At 38.8% G+C, this 24,119-nt stretch overlaps 1 protein-coding gene across 5 annotated transcripts in view; it reads left to right on the top strand.

Moving 5' to 3' along the window:
* Positions 1-24,119, top strand: part of LOC123579252 (cadherin-8) — a 366,323-nt gene that overhangs the window by 113,765 nt on the left and 228,439 nt on the right. For all 5 annotated transcript variants that reach the window (XM_045442964.1, XM_045442967.1, XM_045442965.1 and 2 more), the window contains one exon: positions 2,197-2,491. In XM_045442964.1, the coding sequence (XP_045298920.1) occupies positions 2,197-2,491 (295 nt within the window). The remainder of the gene's footprint in view (positions 1-2,196; positions 2,492-24,119) is intronic.

Here is a 24,119-nt window from a genome sequence, read left to right as displayed (position 1 = left end):
GAGTCTAGGAGTTTCTTTCCATGCAGCAGCAATTTTTTTTTAAGGAACAAGTATTTGAAATTTGAAATCTTACAGTGAAATACCTGGAAAATAGATAGATAGATAGATACACGCACAGACACACACACATACATACATACATACATACATATATACATACTGAAGATATGTACATTTAAGCACTATTTTCAGCCATAATTCAGTGAATTTTCCTTTAAAAATGCAAACTAAAATATATACAGTTTTTAGTTTTTTTAACAGGATTCAACGTAGTATAAACAAGATGTACCATGTGTCAGAACACTCCTGTCTCACTCTTGAGAGTAAGCTGAAAATTTTAAAAGAGGGGTTCTGTTTTCCCTAGTACTTACCAGAATGCTTCAGGTAGGGTAGGTATTCAGTAAATTTTTGCCCTTGTAACCAAACTAACATGAGTTCAGTCCTTGGTGAGTCACAGATAGAAACTATACCAGGGGGTGTTGTCACACAAAGTAAACTTTTTTGCGACAAATAAGGAGACCATGGGGAGTAATTTCAAAAGCTGTGACTTTTGAGCAAGGGTAACTTTGTTTTCTTTTCTTTTTTTTTTTTTTTTTAGGATTAGGATGAATATTTAGAAAGGGGAGCCTTGTCATTGGATGTAGAGGTGGGCATTAAGGTCCCACATGTACCTTAAGGAAACATGCATATTCATATTATATTTGTATGTTATGTAAATGAGGCTTGTGCTCCTCCCGGGGTGGAGGTTTTAGTATTGTAATAAGGTAAAGGTAACTGTCAGTCACTCCGTGGTCCATCTGCGCAGGTGTGAGTCAGAAGTTTAGTTCAAACTGGTCTGGGTGGTCTGGGTCCATGGAACTCTTCCTCTAAGCAGTTCGTTATTGCTTGAAGGATAATTTTGGTTTCCGTCATGGGATATTGTACCTATAGGGTCTTTTGCTTGAATAAAGAGATAAGCTGGAAAGAAGAGTTTACAGAAAGGTGTGGAACAAAGGTCAGTGGGTACAAGCAGGTAAAAGTAGTAAAGGTTAGGCCTTGGGGGTCTAGCTAGTGATGACACCCTGACCTAAGATGAATTTGTATTTCTCCTGCAAAGTTCTGATTTTGCAAAGGGGACCCTTTTCTGGCCCCGCTGTTCTTTATAAAATGGGAATAATTTTCCAGGACCAGAAAAATTGTACAAATCAAAGAAGAGAAGGTCATAGAAAATATAAGATCTTGCTATACTTCAGGTTGGATTATTTTTGTTTTTCTAACATGTAGACATGAGTTGAATTATGGGTCTACTGCACTTGATCCCATCAAATAGAAACATTGGAGAGGTTATGATGGGCCTTGTCACACCTCACTTTTCTCATGTTTCATGTGAAATAGTCTAACTTATCGACTTCTGGAAAAGTTAAGAGAATTATCATATAAGCAAATCCCATAGTTGTTGATACTATGATCCATTAAAGGTAGCTAAGAACAAATTTAAATAAATGTATTAATAAATGGAAAAGAATACATGATTTTTGTGTTTTCCTCTTGATATTTTTATCATTCTAAATGTATGGTTGAGCGTCTGACTTTGGCTAAGGTCATGATCTCGCCATTACTGAGTTCTGGCCCAACGTGGGGCTCTGTGCTGACAGCTCAGAGCCTGGAGTCTATTTCAGGTTCTGTGTCTTCCTCCCTCTGTACCTTATCCACTCATGCTCTGTCTCTCTTTCTCTCAAAAATAAATAAACATTAAAAAAAAAAAAACTGTTTGAACTGATTTGTATACATTTTATTGTATTTCATTTTGTTTTATAATATTTTTTAATTTTGTGTTTAATGTTTTATTTATTTTTGAGAGAGAGAGATAGAACACAAGTGGGGAAAGGGCAGAGAGAGGGGACACAAAATCTGAAATAGTCTCCAGGGTCCAAGCTGTCAGCACAGAGCCCGATGTGCGGCTCAAACTCACAAGCTGTGAGATCATGTCCTGGGCCGAAGTCAGACGCTTAACCGACGGAGCCACCCAGGTGCCCCTATATTTCATTTTGATTGATATGCATACAGTGCCTAAACTCTTTGTACAACTACTGTTAGAATAAATTGATGATGTTAGAATGAATGTAGAAAGAACCAACTTGATACTCAAACAGAAGGTGGTTAAAAAATAACTTTGCAAATTGCCTCATTGCTAACCGATGTCACTTTGCATTTTAGCTACACACAGACCTGGATCCTGGAAGCAAAAAAATCAAGTATATCCTGTCAGGTGATGGAGCTGGGACAATATTTCAAATAAATGATATAACAGGAGATATCCATGCTATAAAAAGACTTGACCGTGAGGAAAAGGCTGAATATACTCTAACAGCTCAGGCAGTGGACTGGGAGACAAACAAGCCTCTGGAACCTCCTTCTGAATTTATTATTAAAGTTCAAGACATCAACGACAATGCGCCGGAGTTTCTTAATGGACCCTATCATGCTACAGTGCCAGAGATGTCCATTTTGGGTAAGTATGCTTCCAATTTCACAGAAATATTAAGAGTCCTCTTTAAAATAGCTCCTGGCATCTGGGCTGGTGTGTTGCTGAGTGAAAGACATTTATTACCGTCTTATCTCTGATTTGCATTTCCAAATCCCCTTTTTTGGCCTAAGTTCCACAGCTCAGTAGCTTTAGTCCCTTAGTAATAGGAACTGACGAAGCAGTTTTATTAAAATATCTCTCCTTACAACGATAGTACTTCAATAGGCTGAATTTGTATTCCTCTCACAAACTTGTAGTTTGAGTATTGTTACTGAGATGGATTTATCAAGATTTGTTCCAACATGCCAGACTAATCCTATTGATATTTGCTTGATGTTTAATTATTTGTTTGTGTATATTCACATGCAGATGCCACGCATAGAGAAAGAGAAAACGGTCTAAATCTGTAGTCAGCCAGATATTGGATTGAGCTGGTGGGTCAAGTCATGAGTGAATTAGGAAATCACAGTTGCCAGAGACTTCTTTGTAACTGAGCTTTCTGTAGGAGCACTGCATTCACCAGTGTCCTGCTCATACTTGTTTGCAGGCATTCAAGTATCCGTTATATTTTATTGAGCAGTATATATTTCAAAACATGATTTTCTCCCTTTTCTTTTACTGTTTTTGGATATCCTTATCTATCCTCCACCCCTGGCCTTGGTCTAGGAAACACCTGTTTCTAGACTTTATACTATTAGAGGAAAGGTGTTAGACCTCTTCCATACCTGACAAGATAAGGCGGGATCCAAAATTCAGAGTCTGAGATTACAAAAGTCATTCTTATGTATGTAATAAGTACCCCAGCTTATTTCAAATTGCATTTAAGACAACCTACAAGGATATGTGCAGTGCAGCAAAGTCACGTAAATTAAAGCGGGTGAAATGATGAGACAACTAGAAGACACAAGTAAACATATAAATTGAAGGCCACAATTAGGTAAATAGCTTGGCTTCATTTGATTTCTTTGCTCTTAACCTACATTATAACTTTGGTAAATAGACCCACTGCAACAGTGTATGAGCATTTTAGGTCTTACCCTAAAATGAGACGGTAAGATGAGCATTTTAACATCTTACCCATGTTATCTCTTGCCAGGATTCCACTTTACCCATCTCTTGTGCAAGGAATTCTACTTTCTTCTTGTTCTTGTTCTTGTTCTTCTCCTTCTCCTCCTCCTCCTTCTCCTCCTCCTCCTTCTCCTCCTCCTCCTTCTCCTCCTCCTCCTCCTCTTCCTCCTTCTCCTTCTCCTCCTCCTCCTTCTCCTCCTCCTCCTCCTTCTCCTCCTCCTCCTCCTCCTCCTCCTCCTTCTCCTTCTCCTTCTCCTCCTCCTCCTCCTCCTTCTCCTTCTCCTTCTCCTCCTTCTCCTTCTCCTCCTTCTCCTTCTCCTCCTTCTCCTTCTCCTCCTCCTTCATCATCATCATCATCATCATCATCATCATCACCATCATCATCAAAATCCAGTTGCTCTTCTACATCTGGTTGAAATGACCTGTTTTCTAGGGAAACTTCTATGGCTTTCTAGCAAGCAATTAGCTTTCTACCATCACCACAAGAAGACATCCACAAATGAGCAAAAGCATCTCCATGTTTATACTTCTTTAAGAATCTGACATGCAGGGGCAGCTGGGTGGCTCAGTTGGTTAAGCTTCTGACTTTGGCTCAGGTCATGATCTCACACTTCTTGAGTTTGAGCCCCCCATTGGGCTCTGTGCTGACAGTTCAAACTCTGAAGCTTACTTAAGATTCTGTGTCTTCCTCTCTCTGCCTCTCCCCTGTTTGCACGTGCTCTCTCTCTCTCTCAAAAATAAACATTAAAAGAATTAAAAATCTGACATGCAAACAGGAACTGAGAAACTATTTTTTTCTTTTTTCCCCCTCCTCTTTTTCTTTTATCAACTCATTTAGAGCAAAGAATTTCTCTAATCTGTCTTTTTATTTTTTATCTAAATTATAGTAAGATGGTTTTAAAGGACTCCTGATACCTACAATACATACAGAACACTTTGTCTTAATTGCTAATAAGTGATGAACTGTTGATTGCAATTCATGCTTATGATTCCTGCATCATAATGACCAAATCTATATCTATTTATTGTAAATATGTCAGAGGCTACCTTTACTGTGTATATGAGTCATGTACTTGATAAATACGTTGGGAAAGAAAACCCCCAAAACTTCTGAAGACTTCAAGATCATTCAGCTAAGAAAAGCATGTTAAACATAATATTAGCAACATAATACAGTGTATAAATGTATACTTATGTATGCATTTTTTCCTCTGTTTAAAAGATTTTTCTTGATAATTAGGTAGAGACTAAAGGAAATAACATAATATTAGCTACATAATAGTGTATAAATATACACCTATGTATTCATTTTCTTGATAATTAAGTAGAGACTAAAGGAAATCATCTATAGTAACATATACACAGTTATTTTTTAAAAGATGTATAGCCTTTGACATCTCTTCCAAAAACCTGTGGTTTTTGCTGCGATTGAAAGTGTGCTTTTTGAAGTTAGATAGAGTTTTGAATCCTAGTTCCATCCCTTATTATCTGGTTGACTTTGAAGTTCAGGGAGGTTAAATTATTGCTTATTTTCCCAAGCTATAATGCAAAGATAATAATTTCCATCTTGCTTTCATTGTGTGAGAATCGCATGAGGAAACACAAGGTAAAGGTATGCTGTAAAGTAAGTAATTGTGCAGAATTGGCTGTTGCAGTTTTTAAAATCATTTTTATTAATCTGTTTCCCACGTTACCTTTGGACCTTTGCTCAAGTATTGATTTTACGCATTGGGTGTCTGGTTTCTGTTTGACTCCAGCCTCTCTGGTTAAAGGAAGCAGAGGCAGCTGCACTATTTTATTGTCAACTGTGAATTATTCCCTTCATTTCTCATGAAGGTGAATATCAGGATGAAGGTCAGCTACTATCTCCTTTCTCTCCCCATTACCACTGTTCTCTCTCAGCCTGGCTCTTCCCTCCCCTCCTTAGTTCTTTCATTTTTCTTCCTTTGCTACTGCAGAAATGCCAGCACTTGCACCTGCACACCCTGAGGAATGCCAGCAAGGACTGGGGGGTTCATTGTGCCAAAAGCGAAAAATAAAATTCTAATTGAGAAATTTACCAATATTAAATTGAAATGAATGTGATGTTCAAGAACTGTCTGCCAGCTGACAGGCTGTCAAGACAAAACACACATATATATTTGCCCAAATGGCAGCCAAATTATTTTAGAAATATCTTACTTGGAAGCTAGAGACACAGCTCTTTTATATTCTGTGAATTTCAGAACTTGATGAGAATTCTCTTTTATAGCAATACCACAGAAAGAGTGGCATGTGAGCTTGTCTGATTTTAACTGTGAATCCCAAACTAGCATTGTTGAGGTGGGTTTTTCAATGCAGATTTGCCTACACCTATTGAGTTTCAGACAACATACATATTTTGAATGCTGTGGTACATTGGGGTGAAGGGTGTTTAACCCTGACCATATGCCTAAACCTGTGTTCAGATAAAATAAACTTTTTATTTGAGTTGAAAATAGGATCTCAGATTAGTGGCCTGCAAATCTGCCTTCTATTTGTGTGACAAAATCTGTAGAAGCCTTACTTTATAGTGTGCACAGTGATCTCTACCTAAATAAATATGTTGGGAAGAATTTAGTGATTATATGTAAAGTACTTGGCAGAGCAAAGAGTTAGTGACCAGGGTGTATGAGTTTCTTTACAGCCATCCATTCATGAGTTACTTCTACTAGTAAGATTCAGTAACCTATATGAATGCCTTGGTCAATGAAAAACTTCTTAGCAAGCCTTACCTTTTTTATTTCAAAAAAATACATATGTTGGAATGAACCCTGTTTCATTCAAAAGGTCATATTAGTGAAAGTAGTGGTGAAGGAATGAGAAGTCAAATAGTGCTTAAGCTGCTAGATGTTACTGCATTGTAGAGTACACAATTATATGATATATAACACTAAAGGTTTTCTTAGTTTTCTTTGTGATTCCGGGCTTCTCTAAGGATGATCAACTTGTATTGAAAAGTTGCTATATGCCAGAAGCTGTGTTAAATGCTTTTAATATCTGCGACAGCCCTCCACCACCAGTACTGATATTAACTCCTTATTTCTCATATTTTTAATCAGAAAAACAGGGAAAATAATAGCTAATCCAAATCCAGATATTAAGTGAAGGAGCTGGGATTTAAATCCAGACATCTGGCTCTAGCTCTCATGGGTTTAACCAGTTTGCTGTTCTCATCTTTGATAATATCTCTAGAGAATTTTGTTTATATGAGAACTATGTTTCTGCTACATATATATAATAGTTAGTGTTTTTCCAAGGTAGATGATCACTTGAGGTCAATATACTTTGCAAATTAAATAAAAAACGAAGACAGGATTTGGAAAGGAAAAGTTTGGGTAGAGAGTTGCACAATTTTCAACCTAGGCACAGAAGCACTTTACAAATTTAAGAACAATGCATCACATACATATTCAGATAACAATAAAATTAATTAGGAGCCATGTGGTGAAGACTGACCCTGAAGTACTGCTAATATAATAAAGATTAAAGGGAGTAACTGAGATTGACTTTGAATTTCCTGGTTGTGAATGCAAAAGGAGAATGTACTATCCACCAAAAATATCCACCAAAATATCAGGAGAAAGTTAAGAGATGACTTAGTATGATATATTTTATTTTGTTTTATTTTTTAATGTTTCTGTTTTGAGAGAAAGAAAGAGTGTGGGTTGGGAAGGGGGAGAGAGAGGGACCGAGGATCCAAAGCAGGCTCTATGCTGACAAGCAGTGAGCCCGATGCGAGGCTTGAACTCGTGAACTGAACTGTGATCATGATCTGAACTGAAGTCAGACGCTCAACTGGCTGAGCCATCCAGATGCCCCAGTAAGATCTATTTCAAAAAGGCAATTCTTACTGCTTTCCAAAGACTCACAACTGAAGCGGTTATGGAAGTCAATACACAATACACACATAAACTCATTCTCTGTGAACACTAACTCACACAAAGGAAAATGTTAAAATTTGAAAATAATTTCCGTCATTTTCTATCTATCTTCTCTTGCCATTAATATTAAGCCTTTTCGTTATAAATATGTCCTTTTATGATAAACATCCTCAAATCTTCTTATGAGGAAGGCCCACATAAAATACTTATTATTTATTTGGTGTTTTTTATCATCTTTGATTTGGAATATATTTAATCTTAGAGAAAAGGAGTAAATGTAGTTCAAGTGTATTTTCCTTGAACCATTTGAGAGTGAGTTGCTGACTTGATGCCCCATCACCATGGAAAACCTCAGTAAGTCCTTCCCACAATGCACAATGCAGCCATCACCATCAGGAAATTTATATTGATGTACCATTGCTATTGAAAGCACAGAACTCAGTCACATGTCTCCAATCATGGCAGTAATGTTCTTTTGTATTAAAAGTATCAAATCCAGGACTGTAGGTATATTACCAGTATGTGTCCTTAGAGTGCTTCGATCTGGAATGGTTCTTAAGTCTTTCCTTTGCTTTTATGACCCTTCTACTTGGACATTATAGAAGAGTTAATCTATAGAATTGCTTAGTTAGGATTTGTCTGAGGTTTCCTTGAGATTAGATCCAGAATATGCATCTTGGAAAGTGATATCACAAATGGTATCTTATTGATTTGTATCATGTGGTACAAGATTTTGACATTATTGGTGATAATAACTTTTGATGACTTCATTAAGGCAGTGTCCACCATGTGTCTCCATTGTAAAGTTATTTTATTTTTACTCTTTGTACTTAATAACAACTTTGTGGGCAGATGCTTTGAGCCTAAGTAAATATCTTATTCTTCATCAAATTACTACACCCCCAGTTTTAGCATTCATTGAAGTTTCTTGGCTGAATTTTTACGATGACAGCTGCCAAATGGTGGTTGTACTAATTCCCTCATTCCATCTGCATTGATTACTTGATATTCTTCTTTAAGGAAAAACATTCTTTTCTTCCCATTTATTTGCTTGTGTATTTATGTTAATTTGGACTTCTAGATTTCTGTTTTATTTAGTGAGCTATATACTGTTATTATCATTATTTATCTTAATGCCATGATAATAGTTATGAATCATATTTGTATCAGACTTGGTCATGACATGCTCTTGAAACTTGTTCTGTGTCCTATTGACATGCCTCATCATTCTTTGGGTACAGTCTTATCTCTGGCGAGAGTGTTCTAGGTTTTTTTGTATTTTCCCTACCCTGGCCCTGGAATTTGCCATTTATACAAAGACACTTGGTTCCATTTAAAACAGACTTGTATTTGGCGCCAAATTCAGGGTATTGGTTGTATGCATTGCTACCAGGGTGTTGCTCCTCCCATATCTTCTCAGTGGACAGGGCAGAATGAAGTAACATATGAGAGCATGTGTACACACACACACACACACACACACACACACTTATCTGTATTGAGTTGAACAGTGTTCCCCTCAAGTTTTGTCTGCCAGGACTTTAGATTTTACCTTTATTTGGAAATAGAGTCTTTACAGATGTAAGTAGTTAAGTCCAGGCCATGAGTTAGATAGAGGCAGAGATTAGAATGCTGCCCTAAGAAATGTTAAGAGCTACTAGTAGCTGTAAGGGGCAAGGGAACATCCTTCAGAAGAAATGTGGGCCAGTCAACACTGATTTTGGACTCCACCACTGTGAGACAATAAATTCCTACTGTTCTCAGCAATCCAATTTGTGATCATTTGTTATGGTAGCCTTCAGAAACTAATGCACAATCGATCTATTGAAAACCATGTTTGTCTCTAAACCTCCAGTTCTAATGCAACAACAGAGGGTTCATTATATATTTTTTCCCTTCTCCAGCTGTAAGAAACTGGAGTTTCCTTATCCTCAGTATATTTATTATTTGGATCACCCTTCACATCCTGTAATAAGGGATTTCCATTTGCTCCTTCTGCCCAACCCCAGATCTCTCACATAAATGTTTATCTGCTGTCATACTCTCCCTTCATCTTTCTATTCTTACACAGATTAGTATCTTGCCCAGTCACACTTAATGGCTTTTGCACGAAATTGTTCAGATGGCAGGAAAACAGGAATGGAGGCAGAAAACTTATACTACTCTCTACTTTTGTTCTCCTCTATTCCTCATTTGTTTCTTGTTGTATACTGGACCTATAGCAACAGTTTCCAATCTGTATTCAAAATAGGTTTACTAAAAAAATCAAATTCAATTGATAAACACTGAATTTTGGAAAATGCAATGTTTTTTGTACTTCTGAGTCTTTATTATTATGTCATAATTTGATAAATTTGTATTACATGCTCTTTCAGAGATTCAGACACTTATATGATCCCAGAAGCTATTTTTTAAAAAAATATTTTGCAGCACTGCATAATTTTATACTATACAAGCTTTACAAACACATGTCCAAAGAGAAGAGATTTTTGATTCTATGCAAGGCCACATATTAGTTTAGCATGTAGCTAAATAGTAAAATTTGCAGTTTCTAAAGAGTGAATTAAAAATTATGACAACTGTAGCTTACATGGATTAACTTGTCATTCTTGTCACTTCCTGGTACTTATTTCAGTCATATGAACAAGATTCCCAAAGTAATAGAGAGTTCATTCCCATATTCTTTTTTTATTATTATTTAAAAAAATTTTTTTTTCAACGTTTATTTATTTTTGGGACAGAGAGAGACAGAGCATGAACGGGGGACGGGCAGAGAGAGAGGGAGACACAGAATCGGAAACAGCCTCCAGGCTCTGAGCCATCAGCCCAGAGCCCGACGCGGGGCTCGAACTCACGGACCGCGAGATCGTGACCTGGCTGAAGTCAGACGCTTAACCGACTGCGCCACCCAGGCGCCCCTCTTTTTTTATTATTATTAAAGAAACATTTTTTGTCACATAAGCTTAAAAGATCAAAGAATGCTCATACTGACAAACAGTCTTAAGCTTCACATTCTCCTTTCTTATAATGTAGAGGTTGTAGATTTCTTGTCTGGATTAAAAAAAAATGGTCCTTTTCTCTATTTTAATGGAAAGATGCAAAATGAAGAAAGGGAAATACATATCTTGATGGATTTGATTATATTTTTTTGTCTTGTTTGATTCAGAGTGATGAGCAAAACTGCAATTCTTCAGGAAAACATGGGTAGGAAATCATGGGGATTGAAATAAATACTCTCAAAAGAAATCCAGCTGCTCTACCTGATATGAATGCCTATAACAGCTGTGGTTCCAAAACTCAAAGATGACGTGAGGATTGTGTAGCTTGTATTTTGCATAAGGAAGCTAACCTTCATTAGGGATACATGTTTGAAATACTGAAAGTATTCTCCTATCAGCAAATCTGTACTTATCATAAGGAAAATTAAAATACCTCCAGAAAAACTTTGTATTATAGGTTGAGGTTTGAGAAACCAAGGTAGTATTCTACCTAGACAATCCAATGATCTGCTGTCTTCCTTGTCTTTTTGCCCTCATATGAGAATTAATATTTTAGGACTCACCATATTTATCGATTCCAGAAGCAAAAGGGCAAGTCTTCTGTAAGTTATTCAAGCCATGCTTGTGTCCAGAGCTCTGTGAATTAGCATCAACACCCACAGTGTTAGGAGTTTTTCTGTTATGTTGTCATTCCAGGAAATCATGAATTAAAAGGAACCAAAGAGTAAAAGCTTATAGAGTTCGATCTTTGCCCACATTCGCCTGCTAGAGACATGAATCAACTGCATGTCAGGGCAGCTCCAAAACATGCATTTGTGAAATTCTGAAGTCTTGGCTGAAAATGAATGTAGGACACCTTTGTCAATATATTTTTGGTATCAGCATGCTCTTCTCAGAACCTTGCCTCTTGGAGCTGGTGGGAATTCCTTAGAATGTCTATGCATTTATTAATATTATTTCTTTAACTTTGATATTTGTGCATGATGGGCTTAATAATAGTACTTCCTGGATTCACTGGACTTTAAACATTACCATTTGATTTTTTTAGAACCAAACGTTTTATTCCTTGGTTGTTTTATGAGGTATGTGTTGTTATTTCCTATTCTGCTTACCAATAACTTCACATAGAGAAAAACAATGAGATTTATATGGCAAGATAGCTATATGTGTAGATAAGCACATAGATTAATAGATAAAAAGTGATAGAGCTCTTAAAAGGGAAAAATAAAGGTACACAGATATGTAAAATGTAGACCTATGGATAAAAGAGCTGTGTGTGTGTGTGTGTGTGTGTGTGTGTATGTACGTACTTGATATATAATTCGATATCCTAAAAAAAGACAAAAAATAGTTATATAGGAGGCTGTAGATGAGAATACATGGATTGCTTCAAATACATCTCCCGTTGTAAGGGAACAGGTTTTCATCCCTTGTGCCTGCATTTGAAGAGTTTAAAGTCAGTATAACCATATTTGTTGCCAAGAAGATTTTATTCACTTTCTTTTTGTCAGTGAGCATGACACCAAAGAGTCTTCCCTATATAACCATGTCACATTTTTCAGATCTCATCATTATTGAACAATTATGAATCTTTGCAAGCCACAGGAGCCGTCTGAGTTCAAGAAATATATTCAATGTGGGAGAAGGGGAGAAGGTGTCTGGGGAGGAAGACCACAGAAGTAAAAGTGACATTTTCATCACATTATATCAAGGGTACCTACTATCAGTAGGATTTATTCTTGTTGATGTTAATCTTGATCACTTGGCTGAGGTATTATTTTATTAGATTCCTCTACCATAAAGTTACTCTCTCCCTCCTTTTCCATACTGTACCCTTTGGAAGGAAGTGTCAGTGTGCAGTATATCTTTAAAGAGTGGAAGGTTATGCTTTCCTCCCACACCACATAATAGCATCGCTCATGTGATTTCTCATACATATGAGATTTTTCTCTTTTGTATTTTTCCTTTCTTTCTTCCTTTTTCTTTTCTTTCCTTTCCTTTCCTTTCCTTTCCTTTCCTTTCCTTTCCTTTCCTTTCCTTTCCTTTCCTTTCCTTTAACGAATGTGTGTACTCAAGTGTTATTTCTTTTGTACCTTGGCTTATAATACAATACAACTTTATTTTCTTGCTCAATTTCTTTGTCAGCTTTGGCCACTGGAAGCCATTTTAGTTGTTTCCTGTGTCCCTTTAACATCCATCCGTCCATCATTATCATCGTCATCATCATCATCATCATCATCAGTACTTTGGTTTAGATTTTAGCACTTATTTACTTTCTTACTTTCTTGCACTGCATGATGCTCCAGGCTCATCTTGTATAATTATTACTCCAATTCTAGAATAAACTATTTTTCCAAGGAGCCCCGGTTCCTTTTATTGGAGTGTTACAAACCAAGATGAGTATTGGGTGTATTTGTTCCTACTGAGTTGCCTTTGCTTCTAGGCCCTCTCAGCTGATACAGGGAGGACAAATATATGTGGATATACTAAATTATACACACACACACACACACACACATATCTTGTACAAAATATATGGATAGTAGTATATGTACTAATAATCTACTAATCCATGTATTAGTATATACGTTAGTATGTTAGTGTATTAGTATGTTAATGTGTATATATACACACACAGTATACTTATATACACACATATACAAACATATACAAACACTCACACACTTAGGTCCCCCTTTTTCCCCCATCGCCCTCAGTAAGTTCTAAAATACATATGTAATCGGGGGCGCCTGGGTGGTGCAGTCGGTTAAGCGTCCGACTTCAGCCAGGTCACAATCTCGCGGTCCGTGAGTTCGAGCCCCGCGTCAGGCTCTGGGCTGATGCCTCAGAGCCTGGAGCCTGTTTCCGATTCTGTGTCTCCTTCTCTCTCTGCCCCTCCCCCGTTCATGCTCTGTCTCTGTCCCAAAAATAAATAAACGTTGAAAAAAAAAAAAAAAGAAATAGTTTAAAAAAAAATACATATGTAATATAGTGGCATTATTTTCTCACAGGTTATATTTTATCCTGGAGAACTCTATTATCCATTTTTTTAATTTGCATATATTAAGATTTACTCATTGTGCTATAAAGTTTAATAGTTTTGATAAGTATGTTGTGCCATGATTCCATCATTACAGTATCATACAGAATATTTTACTGCTTTAAAAATATCCCTTGAGCTTTACCTATTAAACTTTCTCATATCCTTAACTCCCAGTAAGCGCTGATCTGTTTATTGATTCTTTCCTAGAATGTCCTACGAAGAAATAATATAGTATGTAGACTTTCACTTAGTAGTATGCACTTAAGATTCATTCATCCATGTTTTTGCATGGCTTAATAGTTCATTCCTTTTAACCAATAAGTAGTATTGAGTCATATGGATTACCATAGTTTGTTTATCCATTCACCTATTGAAGGATATTTTTATTGCTTCCAGTATTGTGTGATGATAAATAAAGCTGCTCTAAACATTCATGTATAAGTTTTTGTTTAGAAATTAGTTTTTTTAGGGGCGCCTGGGTGGCGCAGTCGGTTAAGCGTCCGACTTCAGCCAGGTCACGATCTCGCGGTCCGTGAGTTCGAGCCCCACGTCGGGCTCTGGGCTGATGGCTCAGAGCCTGGAGCCTGTTTCCGATTCTGTGTCTCCCTCTCTCTCTGCCCCTCCCCCGTTCATGCTCTGTCTCTCTCTGTCCCAAAAATAAATAAACGTTGAAAAAAAAATTAAAAAAAAAAAAAGAAATTAGATTTTTAATGTTTATTATTATTTTTCTTATTTTTGAGAGAGAGAGAGTGAGCGAGCATGAGCAAGGGAGGGGCAGAGAGAGGGAGACACAGAATCTGAAGCAGGCTCCAGGCTCCAGGCTGTCAGCACAGAGCCTGATGCAGGGTTCAAATCCATTAACTGTGAGGTCATGACCTGAGCTGAAGTAGGACCCTTAACTGACTGAGCCACCCAGGTGCCCCTAGAAGTTAGTTTTAATTTTATTTTTTTTTTTCAACGTTTTATTTATTTTTGGGACAGAGAGAGACACAGCATGAACGGGGGAGGGGCAGAGAGAGAGGGAGACACAGAATCAGAAACAGGCTCCAGGCTCTGAGCCATCAGCCCAGAGCCCGACGCGGGGCTCGAACTCACGGACCGCGAGATCGTGACCTGGCTGAAGTCGGACGCTTAACCGACTGCGCCACCCAGGCGCCCCTAGAAGTTAGTTTTAAATTTAGTTGGATAAATATCTAGGGGTATGACTGCTTATATTTAATTTTATAAGAAATTTTAATTGGTTCAATGGAAGTACTAACCACAAAGCCCTATCTATAATCTACAAAACACTATAAAGATATCCCTCTTTGATCATCACGTCATCAAAAAACTAGAATAGAAAGCAATCAGTTGATACAGAGATGGACATAAGTACTTGAATGAGTTCCAGTCATCACATTACAAACAGGAACTATCTTAAAATACCGTCAGACCTTTGGAAATGCAACCCAAGAGGATTTTTTTTTAATTTTTTTGAATGTTTATTTATTTTTGAGAGAGAGAGAGAGAGAGAGAGAGAGAGAGAGAGAGAGAGAGAGAGAGAAAGCATGAGCAGGAGAGGGGCAGAGAGAGAGAGGGAGACAGAGAATCCGAAGCAGGCTCCGGGCTGTCAGCACAGAGCCCGACGCGGGGCTCGAACTCACAAACTGTGAGATCATGACCTGAGCTGAAGTCGGATGCTCAACTGACTGAGCCACCCAGGTGCCCCCATTTTTTATCTTTCCTTTATTCTGGTCAAAATAAGTCCTCTTTATTCTATTCTTTGTGTGTTGTTCATAGGCACTGTTCACCAGCTTGCCACTAACAACATTACTCTGCCCATTCCTGCTTTTTGAAAGTATGTGTGAAAAAAGGGAATGAGTGAAAAAATGAGTATCTTCTAGTCCATAACCACCTATGGAAAACCTACCTCTTTCAGGCTGTAGTGAACATCCATTGAGTGTCTGCCTGACTCATGCTGTGTTTAATCTCTGCTAACTGTCCATCTCCCTGTTGACAGTAGGGATAATTAACAGTCAGTTTATATAAGGTTGCTTCTGTTCTGGAACACAGGTAGACGTTTGATCACATCGAATTTACTTAGTCTCAACCCCAGGAATTTGCCATGAAGACTCAGAAGATTTTGAAATAGTATCTTTCTAAGCAGCTCGACATGTAAATATGTGAACATGTAAATCACTATGTAGACATCATCTTTTCACGGTGTCTATTAGAGAAATCAAAAAGGTACACTTGACTGAGAGAGGTAGGGAGATGAACTAAGTAACAAAGAAAAGAAAATGATGAATAAGTAACAAAGAAAAGACTCTGCAAGTTCTTACTGGATTTTTTAGTCTCTGGTTTTCTAGAGACATACTGAGTCTTAGGTAATTCCCATCTCTGGCTTCCCATGATACTCCATCCATACATGACAACTCCACAAGGGGAGGGACATATTATGTTTCTTAAAAACAAAAATTTCATAAGAAATATATAATTGTCTTTTGTGTGTTGTCGGTGCCAGTGGAAAGAAATTATTCAGAGGAAGTTTGGTCTATTAGAGAAGGGATATAGAAGCATTTTTCTTCCTGGATATGTTAACCCTGTATAAAGATAATCAATATTTATGCACACTGAAATTATATGAAGTTCTTTTTTCATTATATAAACCTAGAGAATAGACTATCACTCTTGTGTCTTCCTTCTGAAACATCTTGGCTCTTCAGGGCAAGGTGTGGCATTAGTAATATGTCGTGCTTATCTTCATAATATAATATGAGTAAAAGAGGAAGTTTTGTCTTCATCTGCCATCGACTGCTGCTCATTTAAACACAACGAACTGAAATATTACATTCTTGGGAATGTTTAAACTGGAATTGGGGATGGGATATCCCTTCTCCCAGGCTTTTGAAAAGGTCATGTATCTCCTTGACCTGGGAAAGAAAGAGAAAATGAGTGAAGGAATATTCTCTGTTCAGTATGAAAAAGACCCTTCATGCCAAATGCAATGTCACTCTTCCACCCATTTATATTCATAGATGCTTTTAATGGATGTCAGATAACATGCCATCTTCTGTGCTTTGTTCTTTTAAAAATTACTATTAAAGAAAAGCTGGATGATCAAAACTGAAAACAAAGGACAAAATTCATTCCTGAGTATGTCTTTAGTGTCCTTTTTCTCACCTTGACAAAACCATCTGAATAATGATAACCACCCCAGGATCCTTTTTTTTTTTTTTTTGGTATTGTTATTCCTTTGTAATTTTTAGGGCTGCTGATACCATTAGGTAACAATGAAATAATATTCAACAGTCCCCACACATTTATGTATATGTAACAAGTTACAATGTCAAAATTAAACGAAAGGAGAAGTGCCAGAATCTGCCTTAAGAGTGGCTCTCGCGGTGTCTCGCAGCTCCAGGAAATGCTGTGTATGTGCACTCTGAGCACGCTTTTTTTTAAAAAATAATTTATTGTCAAATCAGCTTCCATACAACGCCCAGTGCTCATCCCAACAAGTGCCCTCCTCCATGCCCATCACCGGGTTTCCCCTCTTCCCAACCTTCATCAACCATCAGTTTGTTCTCTGTATTTTAGAGTTCCTTGTGGTTTGCCTGCCTCCCTCGCTGTAACTCCCCCCCCCCCTCCCCTATGGTCTTCTGTTAAATTTCTCAAGATTCACATGTGAGTGAAAACATATGGTATCTGTCTTTCTCTGACTGATTCCACTCAGTATAATACCCTCTGGTTCCATCCATGTTGCTACAAATGGCCAGATTTCATTCTTATTGCTGAGTAGTATTCCATTGTATATATAAACAGCATCTTCTTTATCCATTCATCAGTTGGTACACATTTAGGCTCTTTCCATAATTTGGCTATTGTTGAAAGTGCTGCTATAAACATTGGGGTCCCATTGCCCCTATGCATCAGCACTCCTGTATCCCTTGGGTAAATTCCTAGCAGTGCTATTGCTGGGTCATAGGGTAGATCTATTTTTAAGGTCTTGAGGAACCTCCACACTGTTTTCCAGAGCAGCTGCACGAGTTTGCATTCCCACCAACGGTGCAAGAGCAAGTGCAACAGTGCAAGTCCCTCTGAGCACCTGTTAGGGGGACCCAACAGCAAGAAAAGTAAGACCATGTGTTGTGAAGCCAGCACTGTCTGCCTGCTTCATGTAGCACTAAGGGCATTGGTGACTTAGAATTTTCATAAGCACAGAAGGCAATTCTTGTTCTCATTCAGGCTTTTCTGCATGTTTGCCTTCTCTTGTCCCTGGTACATATTTTTGAATTATGCATTAAAGTATGATATCCCCACAGTAAGTGCATATGTCATAAGAGCACATGCTCACAAACTGAACAGTTTCATGTAATTAGCACCCAAATAGAAAAAAATCAGAATAGTATTTGCCTTGCAAAATTCATTCTTGGGCTTCTTCCTGACACTATTTTCACAAGAGTAACCTGTATCCTCACTTCTAAAAGTATAATGTTTTGCCTGCTTTGTGCTTGACACAATTGGACTCATACACTCCTTTTGGCTTCTGTGTCTCATTTCTTTCTCTCAATGCCCCAGACAAGCTTGAAACCAGTTCAACCAAATTTACAAGACATGTGAATGAATCAGTGAATATGGTGCTTTTTAAATTCCTTTATTCTGTTGATTCCTCCCACACTTCTCCTCTTTTCTTTTTGGTTTTGGTGTTAGAAGGTGACTTTACCATTAGATATGTTATTTCGGATGTCCTTTCACCACGTACCTAGCTCAAGGCAGACAGTGGGAACTTCCACATCAAGGCCAAGATTGGTTTGGTAAGTCTGCATCCATGGGACGCAGAAGTGGTTTCTAATCTGCCTGAAACAGACTGATTGATTGATTGATTGATTGATTGACAGAGAGAGTGAGTGAGGATGAGCCTGGGAGAGGGGCAGAAGGAGACAGGAGAGAGAATCTCTAGCAGGCTCTATCCTCTGCTCTGCGTGGATCCTATCATGGAGCTCCATCCCATGACCTTGGGATCATGACCTGAGCCCAAATCAAGAGTAGGATGCTTGTCTCAGCCACTCAGATGCTCCAAATGTCACTTTTTTGTAAAAGAAATTTACATATTAGAATTACTTTTACCCCAAAGGGGAAAAACACCCAAACTGCAGTTCTGCCTTTTCTTTTTGTTTTTGTGAGGGGGAGGGAGGGAGGGAGGGAGGGAGGGAGAGAGAGAGAGAGCGCAAGTGCATGTGAGCATGAGCAGGGGAGGGGCAGAGAAAGAGGAGAGAATCCCAAGCAGGCTCCACGCCCAGCACAGGGCTTGATCCCACAAGCCGTGAGATCATGATTTGAGCCAAAATCAAGAGTCAGACACTTAACCATATGAGCCACTGAGGATCCTTCTACCTTTTATTTTTTTTTAAACATTTCACTCCCTGTTTCTCCATTGTCTCTAATGTTATCATCAAACCACCTACATTTTTGGACAGTAAAGTCACAGAGATGAAAACTCAACTCTGTGCAGAAAGAAGGACCTAGTGGTTAAGAATTCTTTCTCTAGAGTCTGTAGGCCATGTTGCAAACCCCTAGTAGTTTCCTTAGAGCCCCAAACTGACCTTTAGTCCTTTGAGATTTGCCGCTGGAATTTTTGTCCTATATCAAGTATGACATTAATTACATGGAACATGTCATGTTAGAGGAAACTATTATAATTTTGTTTACTGATATAAATTATCATTTAAAAAGGAAACTTTAGGGGGTACCTGTGTGGCTCAGTCGGTTAAGTGTCCGACTTCAGCTCAGGTCATGATCTCACAGTTCTTGGGTTCGAGTCCCATATCTGGCTCTGTGCTGACAGCCCAGAGCCTGCAGCCTGCTTCGGATTCTGTGTCTCCCTCTCTCTCTGCTCCTCTCCTGCCCATACTCTTGTTTTTCTCTCTCTAAAAAATAAATACAAATAAAAAGGAAACTTTATTTCATCACTAGTATCATTTGCCTTAAATAGATAAATGTCAAATGTAACATTAGATATAATGAAACATATATATAACATTAGGTAGACATGTGAGATATACGTAAATATATAAAAGTTATTGACTTTTGTATAGACATTGTTGCCTGGATAAATAAAAAAGCTTTTATTTGTAGGCCTTCATGTTCCTTGGTGTATGAAAGCATATTGGCAAATATCAGCTGTTAAACTCATACAGGCATAAAACTGAGATTATGCCTTTAGTTTAAAAGGAGAATGGAATGGGTCTATGTCTGTCACTGTGGATTTGAAACTAATTCATGCCGATTCTTTGCATACCTACAGTACCCTGCTGGAATGCTGCTCCTATTTTGGAGCAACGTGTTATGCAAAGTGCATGTTGACATTTTGGTGTATGCCATGCAAGGACACACACAGCCGATGTTCTCTCTCAGCCATACCTACCACCAAGGGGCACATGGTTTGGCAGGGAGGGTCACCTGCTACTTACATCTTGCCGAAGATGTGGAAGGACCATCACAGCAGAAACCAAGACTGCCTGGAGGACCCAGAGATGTCTGGAGATATCCCTGGGAATTTTGCTCACCGAAGATTTGCATGGCAGGGGGTCCATTAAAATTTCATGTTTCCTGTGACTAGAGGAGCTGTGGCCATTTCTTAAGATCTCTGGAACAGATGAGGAATAGGCACACACTATCATCTGCTCAAAAGTCAAGTCCTGTGCGTTGGTCAGAGGCTGTGCTAGTAGGATTGTGTGGGCTCTGCTACGATCCATTTCTGCAAAATGGAAAACATTTCAGCATCATCTTTCCATTCCTAGGCCTTAGCCATCCAGAGCGTACGAACAATTAACATTGTATTCAGTGAGCAAGCAGGTGGATGAAAAGAAAAGTGTGTGATTGTTTCAAATATTTGGTGGGAGCCTTTACCTCATATCCGTCAAGTGAAACATATCTGATCAGAAGATATTTCAAGATGTCATGATAAAAGTGAGTTATTGCTGTGCTATCATCCTCGGTGAAAAAGGCAGTTTTGGAGCTTCCTTATCCCCACGCCTCAGACACAAGAGCCATGTTGGGTTTTGAAGGGACATTCGAACACAGACTTGGCATTTGCTTTGAACAGAAAAGACATTCCTGATTAATTTTAAGATTTGCCTGACTCGTTAGATATATCTGTAGCTCTTTAACTTCTTTAGAGCTTCCGATACTGTAGAAACCAATTTGAGCAGGGTGGGGAATGCTTAGATATGTAAGATCCAAGGTTAGGCATAGGACTGCGTGGAGAGTATAAAAATTTGCTTCCCTGTGTCTGCTGTAATGCTTCCTTGAAATATTCAAAGGTAAATGCTTAGGCTTTGAAGCCAGACTGTGTTTGAATTGTGATCTCTTCCTAACTACTGGGTGACCCTAGGAAGGGAATTTACCTCTCTGAATCTGAGATTGTTTGTCTTTAAAATGGGGCTTACAAAGGAAAATTATGTGAAAGGATAAAATACTCTGGTATGTAATATTCCAAACAATGTCATTTGGCCCAGGCTCTGAGGCATAACTACCTGTTCCAAAGGTCTGCCTCATTGGCTTTCTTTGCATGCTCCTTCTGAATTCTCTGAGCATCAGTGTATATAAATTTGAGTCTTCCTGCATGGTGGTTTTTGTTTAGGATACATTTTCAGAATTAAGCTAGTTAGTTTGTTCAAATAATTATTTTATTACCTTTACTTAAGACTATACCTTTACTCTTTGTTTCTGTGATCCTACCTACTCTATGAAAGAATTTTTTTTAATTTTTAATTTCTATTTATTTTTGAGAAAGAGAGAGACAAAGCCTGAGTAGGAGAGAGGCAGAGAGAGAAGGAGACACAGAATCTGAAGCAGGCTCCAGGCTCTAAGCTGTCAGCACAGAGCCTGACACAGGACTTGAACTCAAGAGCCTTCAAGTCATGAGATCATGACCTGAGCCGAAGTTGGCCGCTCAACCAACTGAGCCACCCAGGCACCCCAATGAAAGAATTTTTAACATCTCATTTCTTTACTTTGTGCTGAGTTCCTGGCCTGTAACTCCCAACTGCCCGCATGACATGTATATGTGAGATTGAGAAGCGTTTTTAACAACTAGCACATCCAAAACTGAATCTCATACAACCTGTGGGACAGGATCCACGCAAGGAGAGCCATGGGCCTTCTGCATTTAAGCATCTTGCAAAGCTGCAGTCAACGTGTCAGCCAGGACTGAGATCTCATCTGAGGCTCTACTGGGCAAGAATCCTAATTCCAAAGTCTCATGGTTATTGACAGTGTTCAGATTCTTGAGGGCCTTCAATTCTTTTTTGTATTTTTTTTTTAATGTTTATTTTTGAGAGAGAGAGGGAGAGAGGAGAGAGAAAAAGCAGGGGAGGGGCAGAGAGAGAGGGAGACACAGAATTCGAAGCAGGCTCCGGGCTCTGAGCTGTCAGCACAAGAGTCCGATGTGGGGCTTGAACTCATGAGATCATGACCTGAGCTTAAGTCAGATGCTTAATCGACCAAGCCACCCAGGCACCCCAGAGGGCGTCTGTTTCTTTCCTGTGTGGTGACCATCTTCCCTTCCTTGCTGCATGGCCTTTCCCTGTGACAGCTCAGAACATGGCAACCTCCTCCTTCATAGTCACCAAGAGAGAGTCTCTGGTATAACAGTCATAACAGTCTCGTGTGACATAATCCCTTTACCCCATCACCTTGGCCGTATTGTATTGCCCAGAAGCAAGTCACAGGTCATAGTTATCATTGATCCCCTCCTCTGTGGTTTTATAATAGCAAGAGTGATTATTTCTACAACAGGGTTTTGAGCATGGCATTCCCTTGCCAAACACCCTTGTGTGTCTTCCCTTTGCTCTTAGAAATAAATGTAGTCAGATTTGAACCATTTTACAGTAGCGAACGGTCACCTTCTCCTCTTCAACTGCTGTGTCTTCCCTCCCCATCCTAGTCCAAGAAACCATTATATTTCACTCAGACTTCTGGCTGGCCTCCATGCTGGCTGTCTGGATTCGCTATTCTGTGAATTCTAGTGCATTCTCTGATTATGGCATGTTCCTGCTTACTGAGCGTCAGTGTTTCTCCATTGCATTGTAGAGATCGTTCAAAATTTATAACACAGCTGCTAATGCTCCGCTCAATTTGTGCCAACATCCCTGTGTTTTTAAGCTGTGTACTGTCCCTCACAGGCCTACTTCTTGTCCCTCGTGTGTGATGGCCTCAGAGACTCCACATGTACCATTGATTTTGCCTAGGAGAGTCTAATTCCTCGTCATCCTTCTAGTTTGGATTTTTATCATTTCTTCCAAGTGTGTTCAAGCCTTCCTATCCTTCTGTCTTTTCCTTCATACAAATTATAATTAATTAGTTACTTGTGTAGTTATCTGTGCTTATCACTCCTGAAGATGGAGCCTCTGCCTACATTGTTCCCCGTCGTCTTCTGTACCTCGCAAGAGGCTAACACAGGTATATCTCAGAAAACAAACAGACACACAACAAACAGAAAAGGAAGATAGGACTAAAATAACGAACGATGTTCTGTTTACATATTTCAGTTGCAGTTAGGGAAACAGACAAAAGATCTTTCTGCCTTGAGGCCAGGTGTGAAGGACATCTGCGTTCTCATGATCTGTGCTCCTGAGAGGTCAGGAGAGGAGCCCAGGAGAGGTTCGGTCATGGCCAGACACAGAACAGTTCGTGAGGTGGTAAGTATCAGGTACAACTGACAGCACTCCAGGCATCCCATGGTGAAGCAAACTTCAGTGTCTTGGGGAAACATGAGGCGTTTTGGTGCTGGAACATTATCAAGATCTGTGCTGCCTCGCAGAGTGACAAGGCAGCTGATCTTGAAACGTGACAAAGGGTAAATTTCTTTTACGTGATGCTGTGTCTTCAGTCTTCCTGTACACACCAGACTGATAGGGAAATGAGGAAAGTGCTCTCTGTTTAAGAGAGAAGATGCTCGGGCCTTCTTCACTTGTTTTTCTTTTGATATTCACGTTTCTCCCTCCTGTTTAAGAGAAATCAGTCTTAATAACATTCTTCCCCTTTATGATTCAATATAAAGTTGACTTACGTATTATTTCCTTTTAATTTTTGGTTGTCCTAGGTAAGAGCATCATGGAAAGCTGGGGAATAACAATGCATCAGCCTACCTTCGAGGAAACTCATTTGTGTAGGATTTAGACAATGAAATACAAGATTCACTGTATCATCTTTTATTTTTCAGTGCTTTTAAAAACTTAGGCAAGACATGGAGGTGAATATATTAATTTTATTCAGATACAGGGGATCAAAATATTCAGGTGGCAACTTAGATAACCTTTTATAGAATAGGATTTAATGTACAACATGAGATGCTAGAGTCTCAAATGAGCGGCAGAGAACAGGTGGACTCTGGAGAGGAAGCTGTGGATCTGGGAGGCCGCTCGTTAAACATGCAAATTTGGATATATTGTTTCTCTTCTCTGCACATCCAGTTTGTAATTTTTATTTTTATTTTATCGTATTTCAATTTTTGAGAGAAAGAGAGAGAACATGCATGTACAAGGGAAGGGGCAGAGAGAGAGAGGGAGAGAGAGAGAGAATCTTACACAGGCTCCATGCTCAGTGCATAGTTCGGCACC

Source organism: Leopardus geoffroyi, chromosome E2 (assembly GCF_018350155.1).
Source record: "Leopardus geoffroyi isolate Oge1 chromosome E2, O.geoffroyi_Oge1_pat1.0, whole genome shotgun sequence".
NCBI lineage: Eukaryota > Metazoa > Chordata > Mammalia > Carnivora > Felidae > Leopardus > Leopardus geoffroyi.
Note: the sequence above shows the minus strand (reverse complement) of the source record. Positions and strands in the feature narration are given on the sequence as shown.